A 19,887-nucleotide genomic window follows, 5' to 3' on the forward strand; every position below is an offset into this window, starting at 1 on the left:
CTGGGTAACTAGGAATCGGACGAGAGGGAATGGCCTCAAGTTGTGCTAGGGGAGATTCAGATTGGATGTTAGGAAACATTTCTTCTCTGAAAGAGTGGTGAGGCACCAGAATGGGCTGCCCAGGGAGGTGGTGGAGTCACCGTCCCTGGAGGTGTTCAAGAAACATCTGGATGTTTTACTGAGGAACAAGGTTTAGTGGTGACAAAATACTGGTGACAGGTGGACAGTTGGACTAGATAATCTTGTAGGTCTTTTCCCACTTTGGTGATTCTATGATTCTATGAAATGTTTTGCATGTAAAATCTAGCCTCTTATCTTTTCAGCTACAGATTTTAAGGAAGGCAAATACTATAGGTAGAAACAGTGAATGTTTAAAGGTGCACTTTCTCACCCCAGGTCTCAAAAAACTCAAGATACCATAGTATTTTTTTCTTTATTCACTGCTTCAGTCAAGAAGTGGTTATCTCAGTGCCTTGGTACAAAGCACCAAGTCTGTTTACAGACCAGAGGTTTCTGGATCTTTCACCTTCAGCTGAGAGCAGAGCCAGAAGGCAGCTGTAAGTTGTCCAGGAAGTTCTCCCACCCAGTTATTCACAAGGCAAGTCCTTATTTTCCTGTACAAGATAGAATTTGAGGTGATGTTTCCAACTTTAGCATGTGGTTATTACAGACTGATGCCAGTCTGCTCCTGTAAACAGCCAGGCTTACAGACAGTCCCAGAGCTGAGAGTTATTTTGGTCCATGAGAACTAGTAGAACTGGGAGAACTAGCAAACAGCTGCAATGAAACTGGAAAAAACCACGGAGTACACCACAGCCAAAATGTCCCTACCAAATGTAGCACAGCTCTGTTTACATCACCTCTATCGTTATTAATTATTCACCACGGCCAGGACAACAGTCCTAAATATAATTTTCTGTTCAGCTTTTCATTATCTGAACATCTCTGCAAAACACCGCTTTACCCCCACTGCTTAATTTAGAGCTGGAGCATTTTCCAAATTATTTCAGAACTAAGCAAGTCAGCCATGTTTAGATTCCGTATATCAGACACATTTATACAGCCATAAAACAACACACTAGCAATAGTATTTATCCTTCAGAAGCACATAATTAAATACTTTTTGTGGACTCAGAGGATCAGAAGGACAGCCCCAGGCTAACAGGCCATGAAACATTCCTTCAGCATAGGACTCCAGTCCTGCATGTGATAGACAGGGCCCAAATGAAAAATCTTATTTAAGAAAACATCCTGCAAGATCATTATTTGTATAGTGCTGACGAGGAGCATTCAAATCAGATCTAGAACCCCCTCCAGAGCTCCAGCACCCTGTTACACAAACGAGTTTTAAGTCTCTGAGCCTAATTATGCACACAATTGAACTTTGTCTTGAAATACGATGCCTACCAGAAGCATTAGCAATCCTAATATTAATTGCCAATTTCACACACATCATAGGATTAGCCTCCTTCCAGCAGGTAGTTGAAAGGATCTTTTAGATAAGCATTTGGATGGGCAACAAAAGCAATGCCACAGGCAATGGGAAAGAGCCTCACTCAAGAGATCGTTTTCATGCAGATTTAACAGGGAAATCAGTTATCAGACAAGATAACACAGAACTTATCTGAAGAGGAAAAAAGCAAATGAAGTTCATGGTCATGACAACTCTGGATTTTGGTCTTTCTGTGACAGAAAATGTCCCTTTCTAGTTTCTTAACTCTTCCCCCTTAGACAGCTTATCTTCATAGTAAAGCTTTCTCCACAGCTATGCCTAAGGATGACAGAATCCACGCATAAAAATGCGTAAGTTTCTTAGCTTGTGAGCCACATGCATATCATTTCTGAATAAGCAGTGAATGTATTTCTAATTATTTTCTGAATTTTTGAAATAAGCCCCTCTTTTACACAGACAGCTCGCTGTTGTTGGGGAATACAGGGGAATTTACACATGAAACTTAACATGACAAGTTGAGACACTGAAACAAACAAGCAACAACAACAACAAAAAAACCACAACAACTTAGATCATGTAACAGTGTATCAGAGATTTCTTCCAAACAATGCTAAAGCTGAACTCCACAGAAGCATACAATATCCTCAGTGCAGTTCTAAAACGTTTCTGGTCTATTACAATACATTCATTCATTATGCATCAATTACTGTGAGGCTATTTTGAAATGCCATTTCAGAATAACAATCTCTAAACTCTGAGAAATTTGTCAGGATGCTGGAAACCAGCTAAAAAAAAAAATCCCTACCACCAAATAACAATTCTAGCTAACAACCTGCGATTCCTAAAGAGAGTTTTTTAGTTAGGGACTCTGATATTTCTCTAGATATCTTAATTTACTTGGACATCTATGTAATGGGAAACAGGTGTCATGGCAGATACAAAGCCATATGCTTCTCTACTGCACTTATTCAGCATCCTTCCACTGCTCAGCTACCACTGGGGTAGTAGTCCCACTGATTATATGCTTTAGTTAAACTTGCATCATCAAATACGGTACCCAATCTTATAGACTTAAGAAGTCCCCAGAACTATTCTGGCCACCAAGCAACATTCTCTTCCAATCAAACACGTGAGGCCTTAATAGTCCTTTGGAGCTGTACCTAACTTTCACACATCAATATGCCTATCAGTATACCTCATCAGATTAAGCAAACTTCTTAGCCCTGAATTTTCCCCTTCTTGGATTACCGCAAGTCAAATTCCTCAGCGCAGTCACCCACAGAATTGAAGAAAGAACATGTAGTGCTAGATAAGGCACAGCATCACATTTCCGCTCTCAATATTCTTCCTCTGAACTTCACTTTCTTGCGGCCAATTTTTATGTTCATAACCCCAAACATTTTCAAGCATGCGTCATACACACAAGCATCTGTAACAGCAGTCATATTTTGCAAGATTATCCAAATACCCAGCACAGAGAGAGGAGTCTAAGTGGCTCAGAAACTTTCTTCTCTACAGCACTGACTTGTAACAGCTTTGATGCACAATACAGGGACAGGGAGAGAATGGGAAGAAGGATGAGATGTCACGTCCTGGATGTCCGCTTGTTTTTGTACTTTAACTGCTTGCTGTCTGTAACTATTGGCTCATTCCTCTGAATGTGATAATTAAAAAGACAAAATGTGTGTGTATGCACACGATTCTTTCCATAATTCCTTATCAGCAGCTAAACTAGACTATGAATGCATGACAGGAACTTTGTTACTAAAAGAAAGGAAACAATCAACCGATTCCACTGAAACAGGACAACATGCAGGACACAGCTCAAGGAAAACAAGAGAGAACCCCACAAAAATACCATATGGAAAACAGAATGCATAGAATGTTTTAGTTGGATACCAATGCATAGCGGAGAAAGAACAGAATCAGACAAAATTGAGAAAAGCTTGTCTTTGATTTGGACCCATATGTTGGGCCTGCTCACACAGGCTTTCCAGCAGCACCCACTGAAAGTAATCAACCACACGCATGCACATCTCTCTGCTTATATCTGATTTACAAAACATGCAGGAATTCCAGGCATGAACTTCTGGAAGAGCTTGAAGCTATCAGCAATAAGAAAGAATGAGCTTGAATAAAGCTGGTTGCAGTCCAGCACGTGCGAGCATTTTATTAACTGACACTGTAACTCTGAAAAGCATTTTATGCACATACATAAATTTATATATACTTATTTTTGATGTCCAGCCTATACACAAGGCATTCAATAAACAATATCAAGTACGATACTAAACAGGATAACTTTCTCTCATCCTTTTTTGTATCCTTCCTCTTCCCCCTAATTGTACCTTTCTCTATTTCAGAAACACAGCTTCAAAGAAAACAGGCAAACTTATTTCTGCAGCAAGAGAAAGTACAATCAAAAGAAAATAAAAGGTTTCATTTCTGAAAGTATTCATACATACTGGTGACAGGTATGCTTACATTGACCACGGAGTAAATCTTAAAACTGTCCTTTTTACTATGGTTCCTAAGCCCTGTAAAGGCTTTTTTTTTAGCCTGAAGTGCTTGACATAGTTTCACAAGACAGAAGCCAGTTTGCCAACTCCAAGACAGAATTGTTTCTCTAATCACAAACTACAGAGGCTACAGTATTTACGGGTCTGCACTTCAAGCAATCTAGGACAGAGAACAGAGGGTGTGCTCCATGCTGCACAGCAACCCAATGCATTTCCGAAGTACTCCAGAATAGGTTTTCCATATAGAATCATAGAATGATTTAGGTTGGAAGGGACCTTTAAGATCACCTAGTTCCAACCCCCGCTATAGGCAGGGACACCTCCCTCTAGACCAGGCTGCTCACAGCCCCATCCAGCCTGGCCTTGAATGCTTCCAGGGAGAGGACATCCACAACCCCGCTAGGGAACCTGTTCCAGCATGTCCATGTAACACTAACCCAACAAACCCAGCCCAGAGCATAACAGGCATTTTCCTTTTTTTTTTTTTTTTTAAAAAACAAAAAACAAAAAACACAACAGCACTATTATAAGGAAGGGTGAAGCTCATTATCAAATAGAATCACAGCTACTTCCTATTCAAAGGTTAAAAAAAAAAAAAATGCACTGGTCATCCCCAGAGAAGAGAAGTCAGTGAAAGCACTTCACAAAACCCACTACCTCCATGGCAGCACAGCAGGCCTTGCAGCCCAACAGCAGCCACTACAGCTCCTCTACTTCTTGCCCTCCTTCAGGAAGCTTCCCCAGGCAGACTAGCAGCAGGTGCAGAGAGCAACACCTTCCTGCGCTTGTTTTATTGTGCTCAAAATTGGCATCGTTACTGCAACCTGGCGCTTTCACTCCTGACTCATCTCAAACACACAAACAACATTTTCCAGGGCTAATTCAGGACAGCCAGCCCATATCTTTGCCATTAATTGCTACTGCAAAACAACTGAGCCCGCTGCCTCAAACCCAACAAAAGTTAAGGCAGGATTGGTAAAATCTGCTGCAGTAAGCCACAGGTGCAGCCAAGGGGAGGAAAAAGAATTCTTCCTAACATCTTTTTATGTTTACTCATTTCTAATTATTTACCATTCATTGCTCTCCTAGAAGCTCCAGTCAAGCCCTACCAAGCAAAAGAGTCTCCTTTTTTCTTCCCCCCCCCCCCAAATAAAATGGTTAACATACCTCACAGATGAAACCTAACACAAATTCTCTTTTGCAGAAAAGCGGAAGGGGAAGGAAGGAGAAAAGTCATTCCTGCTGCACCTTCAAACCATCCAAGGCTTCCTGCCAGCTGCTGCTCTTTTCTCAGATGATGATCGTTTAGCTTTGCCTGTCTCTTCTGCCTTCTTCTGGGAGAACTTCAGGCCTGCCAGCACCAAGCTGCAGACAGCATTCCCAGCTCCCCTGCCAGCACCCACAGGCACGGGCACCCATAGTTAGCTCCAAAATATTCTGCAGCACAAAGTGAAATGAGAAGCTAATGCTGATAGTTAATTGGAACCGACCAAACGTTAACAGGAACACAACCAGAAAGTGAAACTTCTGGCACAGGAAACTGGCAGGAGCTTTTATTGCACTTATAAAAGATGCAGCCAGGTCATTTTTCAGCTGGCCTGATGAAAGGCAGGAGGAGAGAGACATGAAACAACCTAAGGCTCAGGATCAAGTCAGGCACATGCAACTTCTCAAAGGGTTTGTAGGAGTACAAGAAATGGAAAATGCTTTAATATCCAACCTCAAAACCGAGAGGAAAAGGCTGTTTCTGCACACTACAATCTGCAAGCCTGAGGCTTGCATCCAGATAAGAAGAACTGCAAGATGCAAGGCTTACTCACAAAAAAGCAACCAGTTAACAACTAAGCCAAAGCAGAAAGTCAGAAGGACTGGGGGAAAAAAATGAACTGAACCAGATTAAAACCCCCATAAAGAAAGATCTGCTGGTTTGTTTTGTTTATGAACACAGGCTCGGTGAGGTAGAAGAGCATACAACACCTGCTTAAGAAGCTATCCTTTAGGAATGACATGCATGGGTTAAACACTCAAAATTTCTATCATATGAAACAGAAAAATTAAGTTATTCCTCACAAGGTGGACAGTATTGCCTAAGTCTTAACATTCCCATTTCTGTATTCATTCAATGATGAATCCATCAAGACAGACTGCTGTCTTATTCTGAAAAAAGCATTTCACCTCAAGGTTTTATTACCTTTCTGAAGTACAGCCTCCTGCTGAAAAATGATGAGATAGCCAATTACAATATCTGACCTGATAGCAATACAATGTCCTACAAAAGAAATCATTCAGCAGCACAGGCATCTGCGATTTCCATTAAATCATGTTTCAACTGAAGATCTCCACTATTGAGAAGGATTTTGCAATATTCCTTTGAGATATTCCTCTTAAGGAGCTTGAAATTCTCATTTAAAAGGTATGGAGACTCACCTAATTCCTGTACATATAACACAGAGATATCTAAAAGTAGTTGGGCTACTTGTTAATTTTGAGAATCAAAGAGGAAAAAAATGCGCGGACATACGGCAGATGAATAGGGCCTATTTTCTGCATGTTCTTAGGAGCTGCAGTCTTCAGGGCAGAGGCAATGGATCCCTCCTGGTCAGGAGAGCACATTCACAGGCCCTTGAGCTAGAGGACACCAGCTCAGCTTCATCATCTGTCAGGCACCTTAACATCTCCTGGCCCTCCTCCCTCCTCCTGATGTCAGAGGACTCCGGAGCCTTTAGCCAAGGAGATGCAGTTGTGATGCAGTTGTAACAGTTAAGCCAGGATTTAATCAGATCCCACATACTGCAGACACATTGTTTTCACAAGCGCTGATACAAAGTTTGACTTTGTGAGGAGAGTGAGGAATGTGTAATCCAGCGCAGGAAAACCAATTTAAAAGGAGGAAGCATGCTAGATGGTGTGGGACACTCCTACCAATGACTCTGTACCCCAAGAGCATTCCATTATCAGGGAATGGAAGAATGGTTTGGGCTGGAAGGGACATTAAAGATCCTCTAGATCCAACTCTCTGCCATGGACAAGGACCCCTTCTTCTAGAAAATTACAACAGTTCTGTCCCAGTTGCAGTCTAAATGAGTCTGATCTGATAGCTGGAGCTGCAGATGAAGTTATTCCCTGTTACGGTAAGGAATGCTGTAAGAACACTGCTACAGTCACTGGTCCTCTCAAAGGGTAAACCTCGTTCTTTATAGCAAGGTTGTCATGATGCAATTGAAGTAGCAGGTGTAGTGGGACACTGGGAACTGAAAGAAAAGCCAAAGCAAAATGAAGACAATCTGCTGCTGAGTGCACTCTGCCCTGTTTTTAACAGAAGTGTTAATTATCAGACCAAAAAACACATAAACGGTTGGACTGTAGTAACGATTTACCCCTATGTGGGTAATGCTACAACACACTTCAGCTTGGCAAATACATTCTCAAACTTGCACACATTTGAAGCCAAACACTGCCCCTTTGATCAGCTCCTACGTCACAACTAGTGCGTGTGCTATGCTCAGACCATCATCTCCTCAGAGCCCCTATTTTCTACACTCAACCAACCACGTGTTTTAAACCTTGGGCTTCAGTTATTTATCATCATAAACTACTAAAATCTAGGGAAAAAAAAAAAAAAAAGAAAAGCAGCCAACAGCAACGTTCCTCAAAGATTTTGCAAAGTACGTAATGCAGCTAAAAATAATATTTCCTTACAGTTTTAAACAGGCTGATACAGTAGATTATGAATATTAACCGGCCTACACATACTGTAGACATCTGTCAATGTACTGAATTTGAGCCATAAACAAAAGTCATATGCAAGTATAGAAAAGAAATGCAAAAGCCAAACTCAAGGAAAAGAAGGAATTTAACTAGTGAAATAGTCAGTGGTGGCCTCTGACTCACCATTAGCAGCAACTCTTAGCTCTCTCCTGAGCTGGTCATCCTTCAAATCAGACTGGCTAGCAGTAAAGTAACACACCTGACAGTCTGCAGCTGTCCAGTTCAAGTTGCTTACCTGATAAGATGCTCACATTAAAACAGAACATAATTTGAATCAGAAGGGAAAGTCAGGAGAGAAGTCCTGGGAACCTGAGGATAGGATCAGCAAATGAGAATCTGTCCCCAAAACTTTATAAGCAGAATCGTCCTTCCATATAATGGAAATGCAAGTCACTGTATCATTCCAAGCCTTAGGATGGGTCAGTCTGTGATATTCTCTCTCCCACCATCAGGCTGTTGTCGGTCTCCTACAGAGTGTATGAGGTATGATAGCACAACGTTGTAATCACTAAATCATCAAAGGCCATGAACTCAGTCTGTATTTCTTTTCCTTAAATTTACCAAATTAACTACAAAACTTTCAATTCCAGGGAATGAGAGCTCTCATGTTCACCATCTTTCTCTTCTTGATATGCAGCCGACAAAAAATCCATTCATTCTCTACCATCTTCCTACCACCCAACAACTGACATGAAGTTAGACACAGCCTTCTACCCTTTCTCCAAAATTATCTGAGGGTAAAAACTTAACTCCATGGTTAAGCTACTCGTATGGCAACTGTACTACCTGTCAACATATTTTTCTGTCTCCCAGTTCACTTGTTGCTTTGTTCTGTTGATGTCCCACTGAGCTACTCTTGGAAATATCTTCAATTAAATCAAGATAATATTAGGAAAACAGATTATGGACTACTGATGTTTCATTTTATCACAACTAGTTTTAGTCCCATAGTCAACTGTTGTATTTAATTTAGCCTCTTCAGGTTAATAACTATTAGGAAGGGAATTAGAAGAAACAGATGGATATGAGTCTAGTTTGCATTTTCTTTGCTACTGTAGAAGTCCTGATACCACCCAGTTTGAAAATAATTCTATTTAAATAAAATACTATATACTACTGGAAATGTATTTAATGAGTAATAGTGAAAAAGCTGGCATGCAGCACCAAAGCATGAAGTTCCCCAACAGGTCACATAATCAACCAACAAAACACAAGCAGAAAAACCATGTATCCTGTAATACCTCAACCATATTTTGATTTTCATATAAGTACCAAGTTTCTCATCAGAGAAGCAAGAATAGGTTTGTTAAAAAGGACCTTTACATGCAGTTTATCACATGAGTTTATTTTTCTTTCCACAGGTTGAGTTATCAGATTTCGGTCAGCCTGCTCACAAACACCCCAGTTAAGCCATACATTCTCCAATAACAATGCCTTGCATCAGCTAATTCCAGCATCTTTATTCGATTAACTCAAATTGCTCACATGGACTTTCTGTAGATAAGATTTCTCTGCACTATGCAGTAGATGGAGCAAGAGTTTCATTGTGAAGTGCTCTCATACATTTTCTTTGTTCATGTGCATCATCTGTCCATTGCTGGAAGAAGGACCTCTAAAAAGCAGCCAGCCTTGTTCATTTAATACCAAATTCAGAGATGAAGATCTGAAAAGCTGTTACGAGCACACATGCCTGGTACAGACTGCTCAGACACAGTATTATTCATATTTTCTGTATACATCTCATTGTGTGAAATGACTACAATTGTTGCTCCTTCTGGAGTCTGACCTTAAGAAGAAAATACTATTGTAACTCTTCACTAAATAACAACATTTTCCTGATTTTTTTTTCCAGCTGCCGGTATACAGTCCCTACTACGATAACTGCAGAGGCAAGAAAATCTGATTCTTGTTGGAAGAAATTTACTAAATAAAAGCCCAGATGCTTTAAAGAATCCTATTATCTTCAATCGATAATACTATCTGGAATAGAGACGAGTAAATACATTACACATACAATCCATTTGTGGGAAACTACCATATCCTCTGTAAAAGCTCAATGTAGCATTTAACAGGGTAAGGTAATTTCCACGGCAAAACTCAGACTCTTCTAAATTGTGCAAGATTCTCTGAATTTCTGAGCTATGCCTGTGCTTATTTTAAGTAATGACAGCAACATCTAAGAATTAGATACTTATATACAACTGCAGCCAAGCAGGCACTCTCAAAAGGAATTTCAGATATTTACTGTTTAAGCACAAGTAATTTACACTGCTGCTATGCATACTGTGCTATCTCCTACACTCAGCTCCCCCAGCTCTGCAGTTCTCTTGCAATAAATTCCTCACGTATTAACGGAGATCATGGAAAAAAAACCCTCTACAGAGGGTATTATAAAATCATGCATCCCTTCTGACTAATCATTATAAAATGTTGGTTACTCTCAGCTGTCATCTGAGAGAAGAAAGCACAGTAACATTACTGGGAAGGGGGGGAAGGAAATGCAGAGTGAGGAGAATCAAGTCTGTAACTGGCAAATATTTCAAGCGGTAACAATCCTCTCTGCTAGTAACTCCAAAAAGAATCCCCAGAACAAAACCAACACCCCTCAGCCCACCCAGAGCAAAGCATTTTTTCACTCTCTTTAACTGGATGATTCAGACCATTCCTATACTAACATGCTCCCTGGGATCCAAACAAAAGGATATTACTTGAAGGATAAACAGGAGATACAACTACGTAGCTTTAGTAAAGCTTTGTATTGATTTGGGTTATGTCATGAGCAAAGCTGGAAATGGTCCCAGAAAGGGTGAGAAGCATAAGGAAGTTGGCAACGGCAACGCAAGCCTAAGCACAAAAGCACTTTGGTAAGCAAAATGTGGGAAAAACAAAGGGGGAGGGGAGGAAGGTGATAAAATAGGAAATTACAGGTAGTAAGCGTCCGGCAACTTAACGAACATGGGTTGACAGAATCTCAGACAGATGGATACTGGGAAGCGTGTAAGAAAGCTGTTGTGGTAGCAGGTTTGAGATTATCACTAGGTTTAAAATGAATCTGATCAAGTACCTAAGTAATAACCATTAAGATTAAGGTTGCCATCAAGAGGCTTTTTCCACTCGGAAAAAGGTGGCTGCTTGAAGACAAGCAAAAAATTGTTTTCTTCACTTTTATTTCTATTTTTTCTCAAGTATACTTGCCTAAGATGGAAAAGATGAGACCCACCAGTAGCGTGGGGAGGCGGGCAAGAGGCAAGCCTCCGCCGAGCTGAAAATAGCAGCGGCTCGGGGTGACTCAGGCTGGCTCACCTCGAGGTGTGCGCCTTGCTGCACCAGCAGCCAGGCCGGGCCCTCCCTCGGCAGCCGAGCAGAGGCACTGCAGGTTTTACCACAAGGTGAGCCTGGGGCACAGCCCCGCAAGCCAGCCCTGCTGGAGCCTGCTCCATCCAGAAGCTCAGCTATTTTTTCCAACCACATCCATCTAATAGAAGATAGCACGTAACAACCTCGACTAATTTTGTCTCTGCTTGAGATTTTAAAGTTATCATGCACCACTATTACTGTATAATACAAAAACAATTAGACTTTGTCACCGGTATTATTTCCATTACCTGCTCTTGCCAAAGAGCACCAGGAGCTCTCCAGCAGCTCTGTACGTTCATTTGGCTGTGCCATCATGGATGCACTACAGCAGCGCTTTCCATCAGGGGTGAAAAGTACACAGAGCATCTGCTCCGTGCTATCCAAGCTGTCCACGTCACAGCTGCATTTGCTTAAAATACAGTGCTGCTGAATCTATTAAAATTTATCATGTTTTGGACATCATTCTCTGCTCTGATTAGTTTCTCTTATTTTACTACTTTTGTGAATTCCACAGGCTCTGTGTTTAAACATAAAACAGGATTGTTGCTCTACTTACTGCTGACCCACCTCAGTCATGTCAAACAAGGCAGACACTGCTCTACAGTTAAGAAGATGTTTCAGTATAAGTGGGCCATGCCTGTCTATCTTCCCTAAGACTCTGACCACACGTAGTTAGCCTTTAGCTGGACACTACAGAATTTGGAACAATTTGAAGAATTTTTTACTGCTCATTTTTTGAAAGTGCTTCCTGATTAACTATACATTTTGGAAATGAAAAAAAGAAACTGGCTAAGACTTACTGAAACCAGAAGTCCTCTTTCTGAGGACCTCTTCTTCCGGAGAAGACTCTAGGGAGGACCTGATAACAGCCTTCCAGTATCTGAAAGGGCTTAGAGGAAAGCTGGGGAGGGTCTTTCTATAAGGGCATGCAGTGACAGAATGAGGGGATATGGCTTTAAACTGGAAGAGGGTAGATTTAGACTAGATAACAAGAAGAAATTCTTTACTGTGAGGGTGGTGAGACACTGGATTGGGTTGCCCAGAGAAGCCGTGGATGCCCCCTCCCTGGAGGCATTCAAAGCCAGGCTGGATGGGGCTGTGAGCAGCCTGGTCTAGAGGGAGGTGTCCCTGCCTGCAGCAGGGGGGTTTGGAACTAGATGATCTTAAGGGTCCCTTCCAACACAAACCATTCTATGATTCTACAACTCCATATATTTCCAGACAGTGCTAAGAAACATGCAGATATGAAAAAATAGCCTTTTTTTTTTTTTCCCCAGAACACAGTGGATTATTCTATTATGAACACAGGTTTCTATAACAATTTTCACTACTATAAGATGTCCCAAACTTGAAACAGTTTGTACACAAAGAGCCAGGAGCCATGGGTATTAAGCACTTAAATTGCGAGCCGCTCAGCAGGAGCCTTTACAGAAGTCATTTTCATCATAGCAGCATCAATGTTAACAAGGTAGTGGAGTGCAGGCCAATTCTTGCTGCTTCACCCACAGTCTGCACCTGACACGTTCCACAACTATAGGAACAGCAGGAGAACAGAAGCAAAAAACTCTTGCTGGTTCCATACAGAACAAAAAACAGAATTAGGAAAACCTGAAGGCACACAGACAACATATTCATTCTAGCAGAACAGAACGCCTGCTTTCCACAATGATTTACAAGAATGTAAAAGTGACAGTCCCAACACAATGGAGAACTTTAGAATAGCATAACAATCTTACTTCCTACACAGACACATCAAAAGCCTACACTTTCAGGTTTTACAAAAGGACACTCTACTGAATGAGCATTACAGTCTAAACCACGGCACTGCTCCATGAGCAAGCATGCCCACTTCATTGCCTGAAAGGTTAATTGCAGTCCAGCTGAATGCGATTGTGCAGATGCCTTACTATGAACAGGAACATATGGCTTTCAGCATAAGTTGGTGTTTTTAGTTAAAGCATGTTCAGTTACTACTTGGGTAAAGCAAGATTAAACTAGACCATCTTAGCCACTTGGAATTTTTAACCTCAGCTTTGCTAGGATGCCCATCAAAATTCCACCAAGCTGCATCATCACTATTGAGCGTTAAACTGATTCAGATCTCTGTTATCCTCTAATTTTACTTTTTTTTTTCCCCTCTGACTTAATAAAATAGTAAATAGTAAAGGAAAAAAAAAGAAATTTGACTTCTTAGATTACATACAACCTTCTGCATTTAAAACTCAAGAGTTTAGTGCTAAGCAGAGAGAGCAAAAATGCTGATGCACAATCTGAAAAAAGGGGAAAAATGTCAGCAAGCAAAGGCTGCAAGCAGATGTGGAGAAAGCTTGCTACTAAAACTTAGTTTTGGTTGCATTATATCATTATACTGAAGGATATAAATGTTTCAATGGAACTCTCCTGCTTGCTTAGTTGCTTTCAAAAATACTCAACTGGCAATAGTTTGTTCTTAGCATACTATTACCTAGAGGGAAGCGAATGCTCAAGAACGAAGACCCAGAAGAATTACTGAAGTCATAAAAAGAAAAAGAAATGGTGATTCTGAAATTCCAGAAAGATAAAAAACAAACAAAACACAAAAAGCAAGCATTGTGTTTCCAGCAACAACAAAATAATAGATCATGTCATGGCCACAACACAAATAAGCGAAGTTTGAAACACATCATTGTCTGCAGCAAATTAGATGTAATATACTTAACCTAGAGGGCAGCACAGGGCATAAACATATATGTACGTGAACAACAAAAAAAAGGGGGGGGGAAGAAGAAAAGGGGAAAAAAAAGTTGAAGCTACTAAAACATAATATCTAAACAGCATGGATAAAATGCTTGCTCTGCAACACTAACACTTGAAAAGTTTGCTCAAGTTGTTAGCAGGACAGTTTGTAACAATTCTGTTTCAGGGCTTTGCATGCACCACAGATTTTGAGCTCCACACCAACAGTAAGACCATCTCTGTCCTAATTATACAACAGTTCCTCAATGAATCTGTACTGAAGTTTGAAGTTCTCTTAAATGTCAGTAAGAGCTCAAGGATAGGTCTGTATTAAATTCTGAGAACGAGAAAATAATCTTGCACATGCAAATACAAATCACTGATCAAGAACATAATTTTAGAGAAATCCCACTACTTGCACTTAAAATAAAAACGAAATATTACTTTGTTTAGTGTTGGAGCTGTTGATAGCAGAAATTAGCAGGAGTTCCCCTGCTCAAGAGCAGCAACTGTCACGGTAGCAGCTTACCACTTAGTTACAGTGGAAACATTCATTTCCAAATATAATCAGGTGCCATGGAAAAAAAACACCCTATATTTACTGAAGATCAAGACATTCTAAGTGCAGAGTTAGAAAATAAAAAGCTACACTAACACAAACAGCAAGTCCGCAGGCTCAGGGCAGGATGATGTAGAGACCCCCCCACCGCCGAGGCTGGGTGCAATTGAATCTCATTCTCATCATGTCTTTAAATCCACTGACCACGTATGTACAGTTTTCAGAATACCAGCCACAATCTAATGCTATGCGTACCTATGAAACTCCAAAAATCCACAAAGTGTGAAATGACGCAACCAGAATAATCAAACCGTATTAACTCTTTCTAAACTTTGGCAATGTGGGTTCTTTTATGACACCTAGAAAAAAACAACGAAGCATGAAGCTAGATAGTCTGCTCATTTGCTCTAAAATATTTCCCTTTACAGAAAGGAAGAAAAAAAGAAACTAAATGTGCATCACCTGTCCCACCTGTGATTCACCCATAAGGTTAAATCCAAAATGGTTAATGCATTCCCTGATAAAATGGACCTTGCTCCCTCTATTGTGCTTCATGCTGTAGCTCAACATGTGTTTTCCCCACAACTTAGAAACTTGCTCGAGACTTGAGCCAAAACCTAAAAAAAAAAAAAAAATCTGCACAAAGGATACAGAAACCTTCAGACTGGGGGAACATACCTTGTTCTTACCATTCAAACAAACATATACGGCCTAATGGAGTTCTTATGATCAAGGAAACTCATCTTACACCGAAAAAAACACAGGCATTCTCCAGTTTGCGAAAGCCCATCTCCTGTGGATAAGAAAGATGCAGCTGTACTCTTGAACCCACAAGGCCTGGAAACTAGGCCATCCTTCTGCTTAAGGCACTGAAAGAAAGAATTCTTGTCAGATACTTTCTCCCACGCCCCCTCTGTCCAAATCAAAGCCATGTGTTCTTATTGTGCAAAAGCAAATCCAGGCAAAAAAGAAAAAAAGAAATAAATTAAAGATGGTATAATTGTTATTACCCTGACCTTATCACTCCATTCCATCCTCTCCTCTCTTGCCCTGTTCAATTAGCTTCCCTCAGAAATGCAGCTGCCTTCTAGGCTCTGCTATAAGACAGCACCCTTTGCCACATCTGCTTTTGTTGCCACCTGAGACGTTCCCTTCCCTGTCAAGCCTGAGATGGGGCGTGGAGGTTGCTGCAATTACCTACTTGACAATGCAGATCTCATCACCTTATCTCACCGTACTATCCTGCCCCAAGACTCCCCTCTGCCATGACATCTAATCACGCTCATAAGGCAGTGGCTAGGTAAGCCAAAGGACAGACAGTTCCTACATTCCTCCTTGGCCAGCATCATCATCCAGCACTCCTGCTTTGCTTGTTGCTTCTTCTGCAGCCAACACCCGACCATGGCGCAGAGCAGTGCCTTAAACCTTCACAGAGGAGGAGATGCCACAATACAGTCACAGCAGTATCTCCACACACGACAGTAATATCTTCAAAAGATCAAATGACTTCTACTATCGAATTGAACAAAACTCTTGTGCCAAACTAAGAGACATTTATGCCAGAAGAAGCAAACTACGGCATTCCCATTTCTACTAATCTTACTGAAACAAGTGGTATACTGTCACATCTCCGTGTGTCTTGTCTTCTACAGAACTCTCAAAACGCACTGAAGAGAGTATATTACCAACACATTTATTTTCTTTTACTTTAATTTGAGAAGACCATTCCCAAATTTAATCACTGTACAGTACAATACAAAGGGGAAAACACAAAAGCCCCTCTTTCCTCATTTAATGCCAGCTTAATGAAAACAAAAGAGCTACAAGCTCGCAGCCTCAGATTCCCATCCCTCTTCTCCTGCAGCCTCAGCAGAGATGGGAAGCTCCGTTCACCCAAACTAACCCCAGCCGCAACTGTTCAAATGCACTGAGACACTACCTACAGCAGCCTACACAGTGCTACCAAGAGCAAGCTGCAAATAGCTACATATACAAAATCAAAACACGGAAAAACGTTTATTTTCAATGTTACTATTACCTTTCACTTTAAACAAAACAAAAAGCTGGTAATAGGCATGAAAATAATCTTTACTGCACTGCCTCCACCCATCAACTTCCCTCAACTTTCCCAATAGGCCATTTAATAAGAAAAACGTTTGGCAACTATATTTTGTTTCTTTAAACAAAGCTTTGGTGAAAGAGAAATAGAATTTCCAGTGAAAAACACTTACGGACATATGCGTTAGAAAAATTAAAACATTGCACTGGCAGATAAAAGGAAAAGAAAAAAGGGAAAAAAAAATGGGTGTGAATTTATATAGCATGGGCCTATCAGTTACACACATACTGACTGTTCCACAACGACCGTTCCCCTCCACCTGTTGTTTGCCCATTGTCATCAGCCCTCCTACCTTTCACTCCATCTTGCTGATAAGAACTTACCAGCTACTATGCTGCACGACCCTACCCTGTTTGGACTATTTTCTAAGGGCGCTGTGGTGTACAAGGGACAAACAATTGTGGAAATCTGCATGGTTTTCACACATCCCATAATTCTTCAAGGTTTATATATTCCTATGACAAGTGCTACATCCGATTTTATTTTTCCAATGACAGAACACATGTGTGCATACTCACTGAGAAAAACGTACACTGGAATATATACACAAATACCTATATATTTTTTTCTCTAAAAGCACACTGCAGGCAGCTGCCAAGAGTGCAGGGTGGCAGTGGTTGGGTCGGTCCCGATGACTTCATGCAACAAACTCACGCCATGCGCAGAGCACAGCTGGACGCGTCTGTAGGTTTGTACTCAGAGCCATCAATCAGCTCTCTCTGGGATGCAGAGCTACAATCCGTCCCTTGAGAGCTGCACAATGGAGCAACACTTCTGAGAGGCAGCCGTGGCGGAGGGAGAGGATGATCACTGTTAACTGCATGTCTTCTGAGAGCTTCACTAATAGAAGTGCTTGGGAATTGAAAATATGCACTACAAAGAGCGATTTAGTTCACCAGGCCAAAAACATGCTGCTCTTTAGCTCCTGCTTTCCCAGCCCTCCCTTTCTAATAACTTCTCCCTTTAGTTGCAAGGTCTCACCACCCAGTTACCAGCGCTTACTAGCACTTTGTGCATCCAGACAGCACAAATGCTTCGCCAGTCCATTAGTGCTTATTAGTAGGAGGAAGCACATTAAGAGTAAATTAAGCCTCTCACCTCGCTCTGACAGAGTCCATTTTAAACCAAGAGATTCTGCTGTTCTGAAGCCACCAGCAGGCCAGCTCCTTCATCCCACATTCCTCACTTTAGGAAAAGCTCTGAGACTGGGGAGCCCAGCAACACCCAAATGGCCTCCTTGGATTCCTGCTCCAGAACCCCACTCACAACAGCACCAGAACTACTTGGGGCAGATTTGGGAACTCACTGCTGCGCAGCTCTTTACAGTTTATTTAACTAGAGGACTACATTCATTAGTATTAGGTTACAGACTTATACCAAGATTTGCCGTAGCAAATGTGCAATTCTGAAGACTTCGATATCCTGTACAAACCCAATTTTAGAAACCCAATGTCCTCTCTGAAAGAAGAAAATATATCCTTACCTATATCTAGCTGTCAAAACAGACCATTCAAAATTAGCATATTTTCTAAATGAACTACTAACACTTGAAGTTCTCATTTCATAGAAGCTGATGATGTTTGAAAATATTTCCATTTGTCTTGCGTAAATGCACTTTGCAAGTCTTATGTACCGTACTCCTGGGTTTATGCATGAATATTTCTTATCTCTTTCTGTCATCTATCCTTCCTCTACATTCCTATATACATTTGAAATAGAAACTCATAGGTAACACACATCACTCAAATTGGTATCTCATCATTTAATTAAATTTAAACACTCCATCTCAAAGGCTTGCTTGCTTCTGTTCTGACGCTAACAGAGGACAGTCCATTAACAAATAGTGAGGACAGGCCAAGTTCATCTACTTGCTTTAAGTTTCAACTAGGAACTACACTGATGTTGCCACGTAAATTAAATTTCCACTCTGTGACTGAGATTAAAGTCTTCACTTTAACTACATTATCATATTTCTGTTACCTTCAATCTACTAAAGCCTCTTCATATAATTCAATAACCCATTCAGTGGACACAGCTTCTTTGGCTCGTATAGCCAAGGCCTAATGCTGGCTGGAACCTCCAAATACCTCCTCCTGTTCCAACCCACCTCACCATCTCCCTTCGTTTCCTACCGATCACCTTCTACCGACTAGAAACTGGGTAGAACCACATGTGAGACATTTCATAGGACCACTCCCGCACCTCCACTTTCCCAAAGGCAACCGACGATATCGAGCACACATTCCAAACATAACTCTTTTAATCTTGGTTCCCTCACCTTCACACCTCCCATGCTGCGCCCGTTTAAGTAATTCCCACCAGCGGAAAGGACCAGACAAAGTCCAGGCCTTTAGGACTGGTCGGGCACGCTGTCTACCATGACAAGAGACGGGTTATTTTCCACGGGAAGGTCACGACAATGGAGAACAACACGATGCTCCAACTGCATCGAGGCCGGGCGGAGCAGAGGAAGAGCGCAAAGATGTTTAAGCAGAACACAAAGGAAGATCTAAACAATCAGCCCGGGAGGTACCAAGGCCGAGAACACAGACAAAACACAAAGCAAACCAGAGGAAGGAATACAGCAACAGGAAAGCAGGAGCCCATCTCCAAGGTGCAGACCAAACAAAGAGCAGTACGGGCGGCCGGCAGCCTACAAGCACGCAGTGCTGGAGGAGCCCGAAAGCCGAAGCAGGCCGGCCTGGAGACAGCAGGGCTGGAGGCCGCTCCCGGCGGAGCACCGAGGCAAACCGCCCGTATGCGCCCCGCCGGGCTGCGCTCGGTACATATAAGGGCAGGGCGGCCCGGCCCGGCCCGGCCGAACAATGCGTGCCAGCAGCCCGGCGCGGAGCGGCCCGAGGCCGGGAAGGGAAGGCGGGGGGGGCTGGCGCGGCACTCACGTTCTCCGTGTCCCGCTCATTGACGGTGGGCAGCGGCGTGCGAGTGGACATCTTGCGAGCCGCGGCGCCGCGCCCGGCGCGCTCGGTGAAGGCCGCCCGCTGTCGTAGGCCGCGGCGGGGCGGTGGAGGCCGCCGGCTGTCCCCGCCGGCAGCAGGGCGCTCAGGGCGGGCCGCGGGCCTCCTGCCGCGCTGCCGGCCCCGCTAGGCGCCCGCCGCCATGGCCTCGCCCGCCGCGCTGCCGCCCGCCTCGCCGCCGCCGGGCTCCGCGCAGCTCGGCCGCCGGCTCCTCCTCCTCCGCCCTCCTGCCCGCTCAGGTGAGCGGCCGGCAGCGCAGGGGGGCCGCGGCGCCTCCTCGCAGCATCCGGCGGCGACGGCGACTCCTCCCTCCTCCCGCGGCCGCTGCCCCGCGCTGCCTTCCCCGGCTCTCTCCTCCTCCTCCCCGCCCCCGGCCCCGCAACGCAGGGAGCGCCGGGCGGTGCGGGCGGGCGGGCCGGGCC

At 42.7% G+C, this 19,887-nt stretch overlaps 1 protein-coding gene across 10 annotated transcripts in view; it reads right to left on the minus strand.

Annotated features, from left to right (window-relative positions):
- MARK1 (microtubule affinity regulating kinase 1) overlaps positions 1-19,573 on the minus strand; it is a 55,829-nt gene extending 36,256 nt beyond the window's left edge. For 3 of the 10 annotated variants that reach the window (XM_021393148.1, XM_021393143.1, XM_021393142.1), the window contains exon 1: positions 19,391-19,547. In XM_021393148.1, coding sequence (XP_021248823.1) covers positions 19,391-19,441 — 51 coding nt within the window. In that variant the 5' untranslated portion in view covers positions 19,442-19,547. Of the gene's footprint in view, positions 1-4,629; positions 4,736-18,768; positions 18,799-19,390 lie in introns of those variants that run through there. The other 7 variants (XR_002437565.1, XM_021393147.1, XM_021393141.1 and 4 more) reach the window with 7 other exon arrangements.

Source organism: Numida meleagris, chromosome 3 (genome assembly GCF_002078875.1).
Source record: "Numida meleagris isolate 19003 breed g44 Domestic line chromosome 3, NumMel1.0, whole genome shotgun sequence".
NCBI lineage: Eukaryota > Metazoa > Chordata > Aves > Galliformes > Numididae > Numida > Numida meleagris.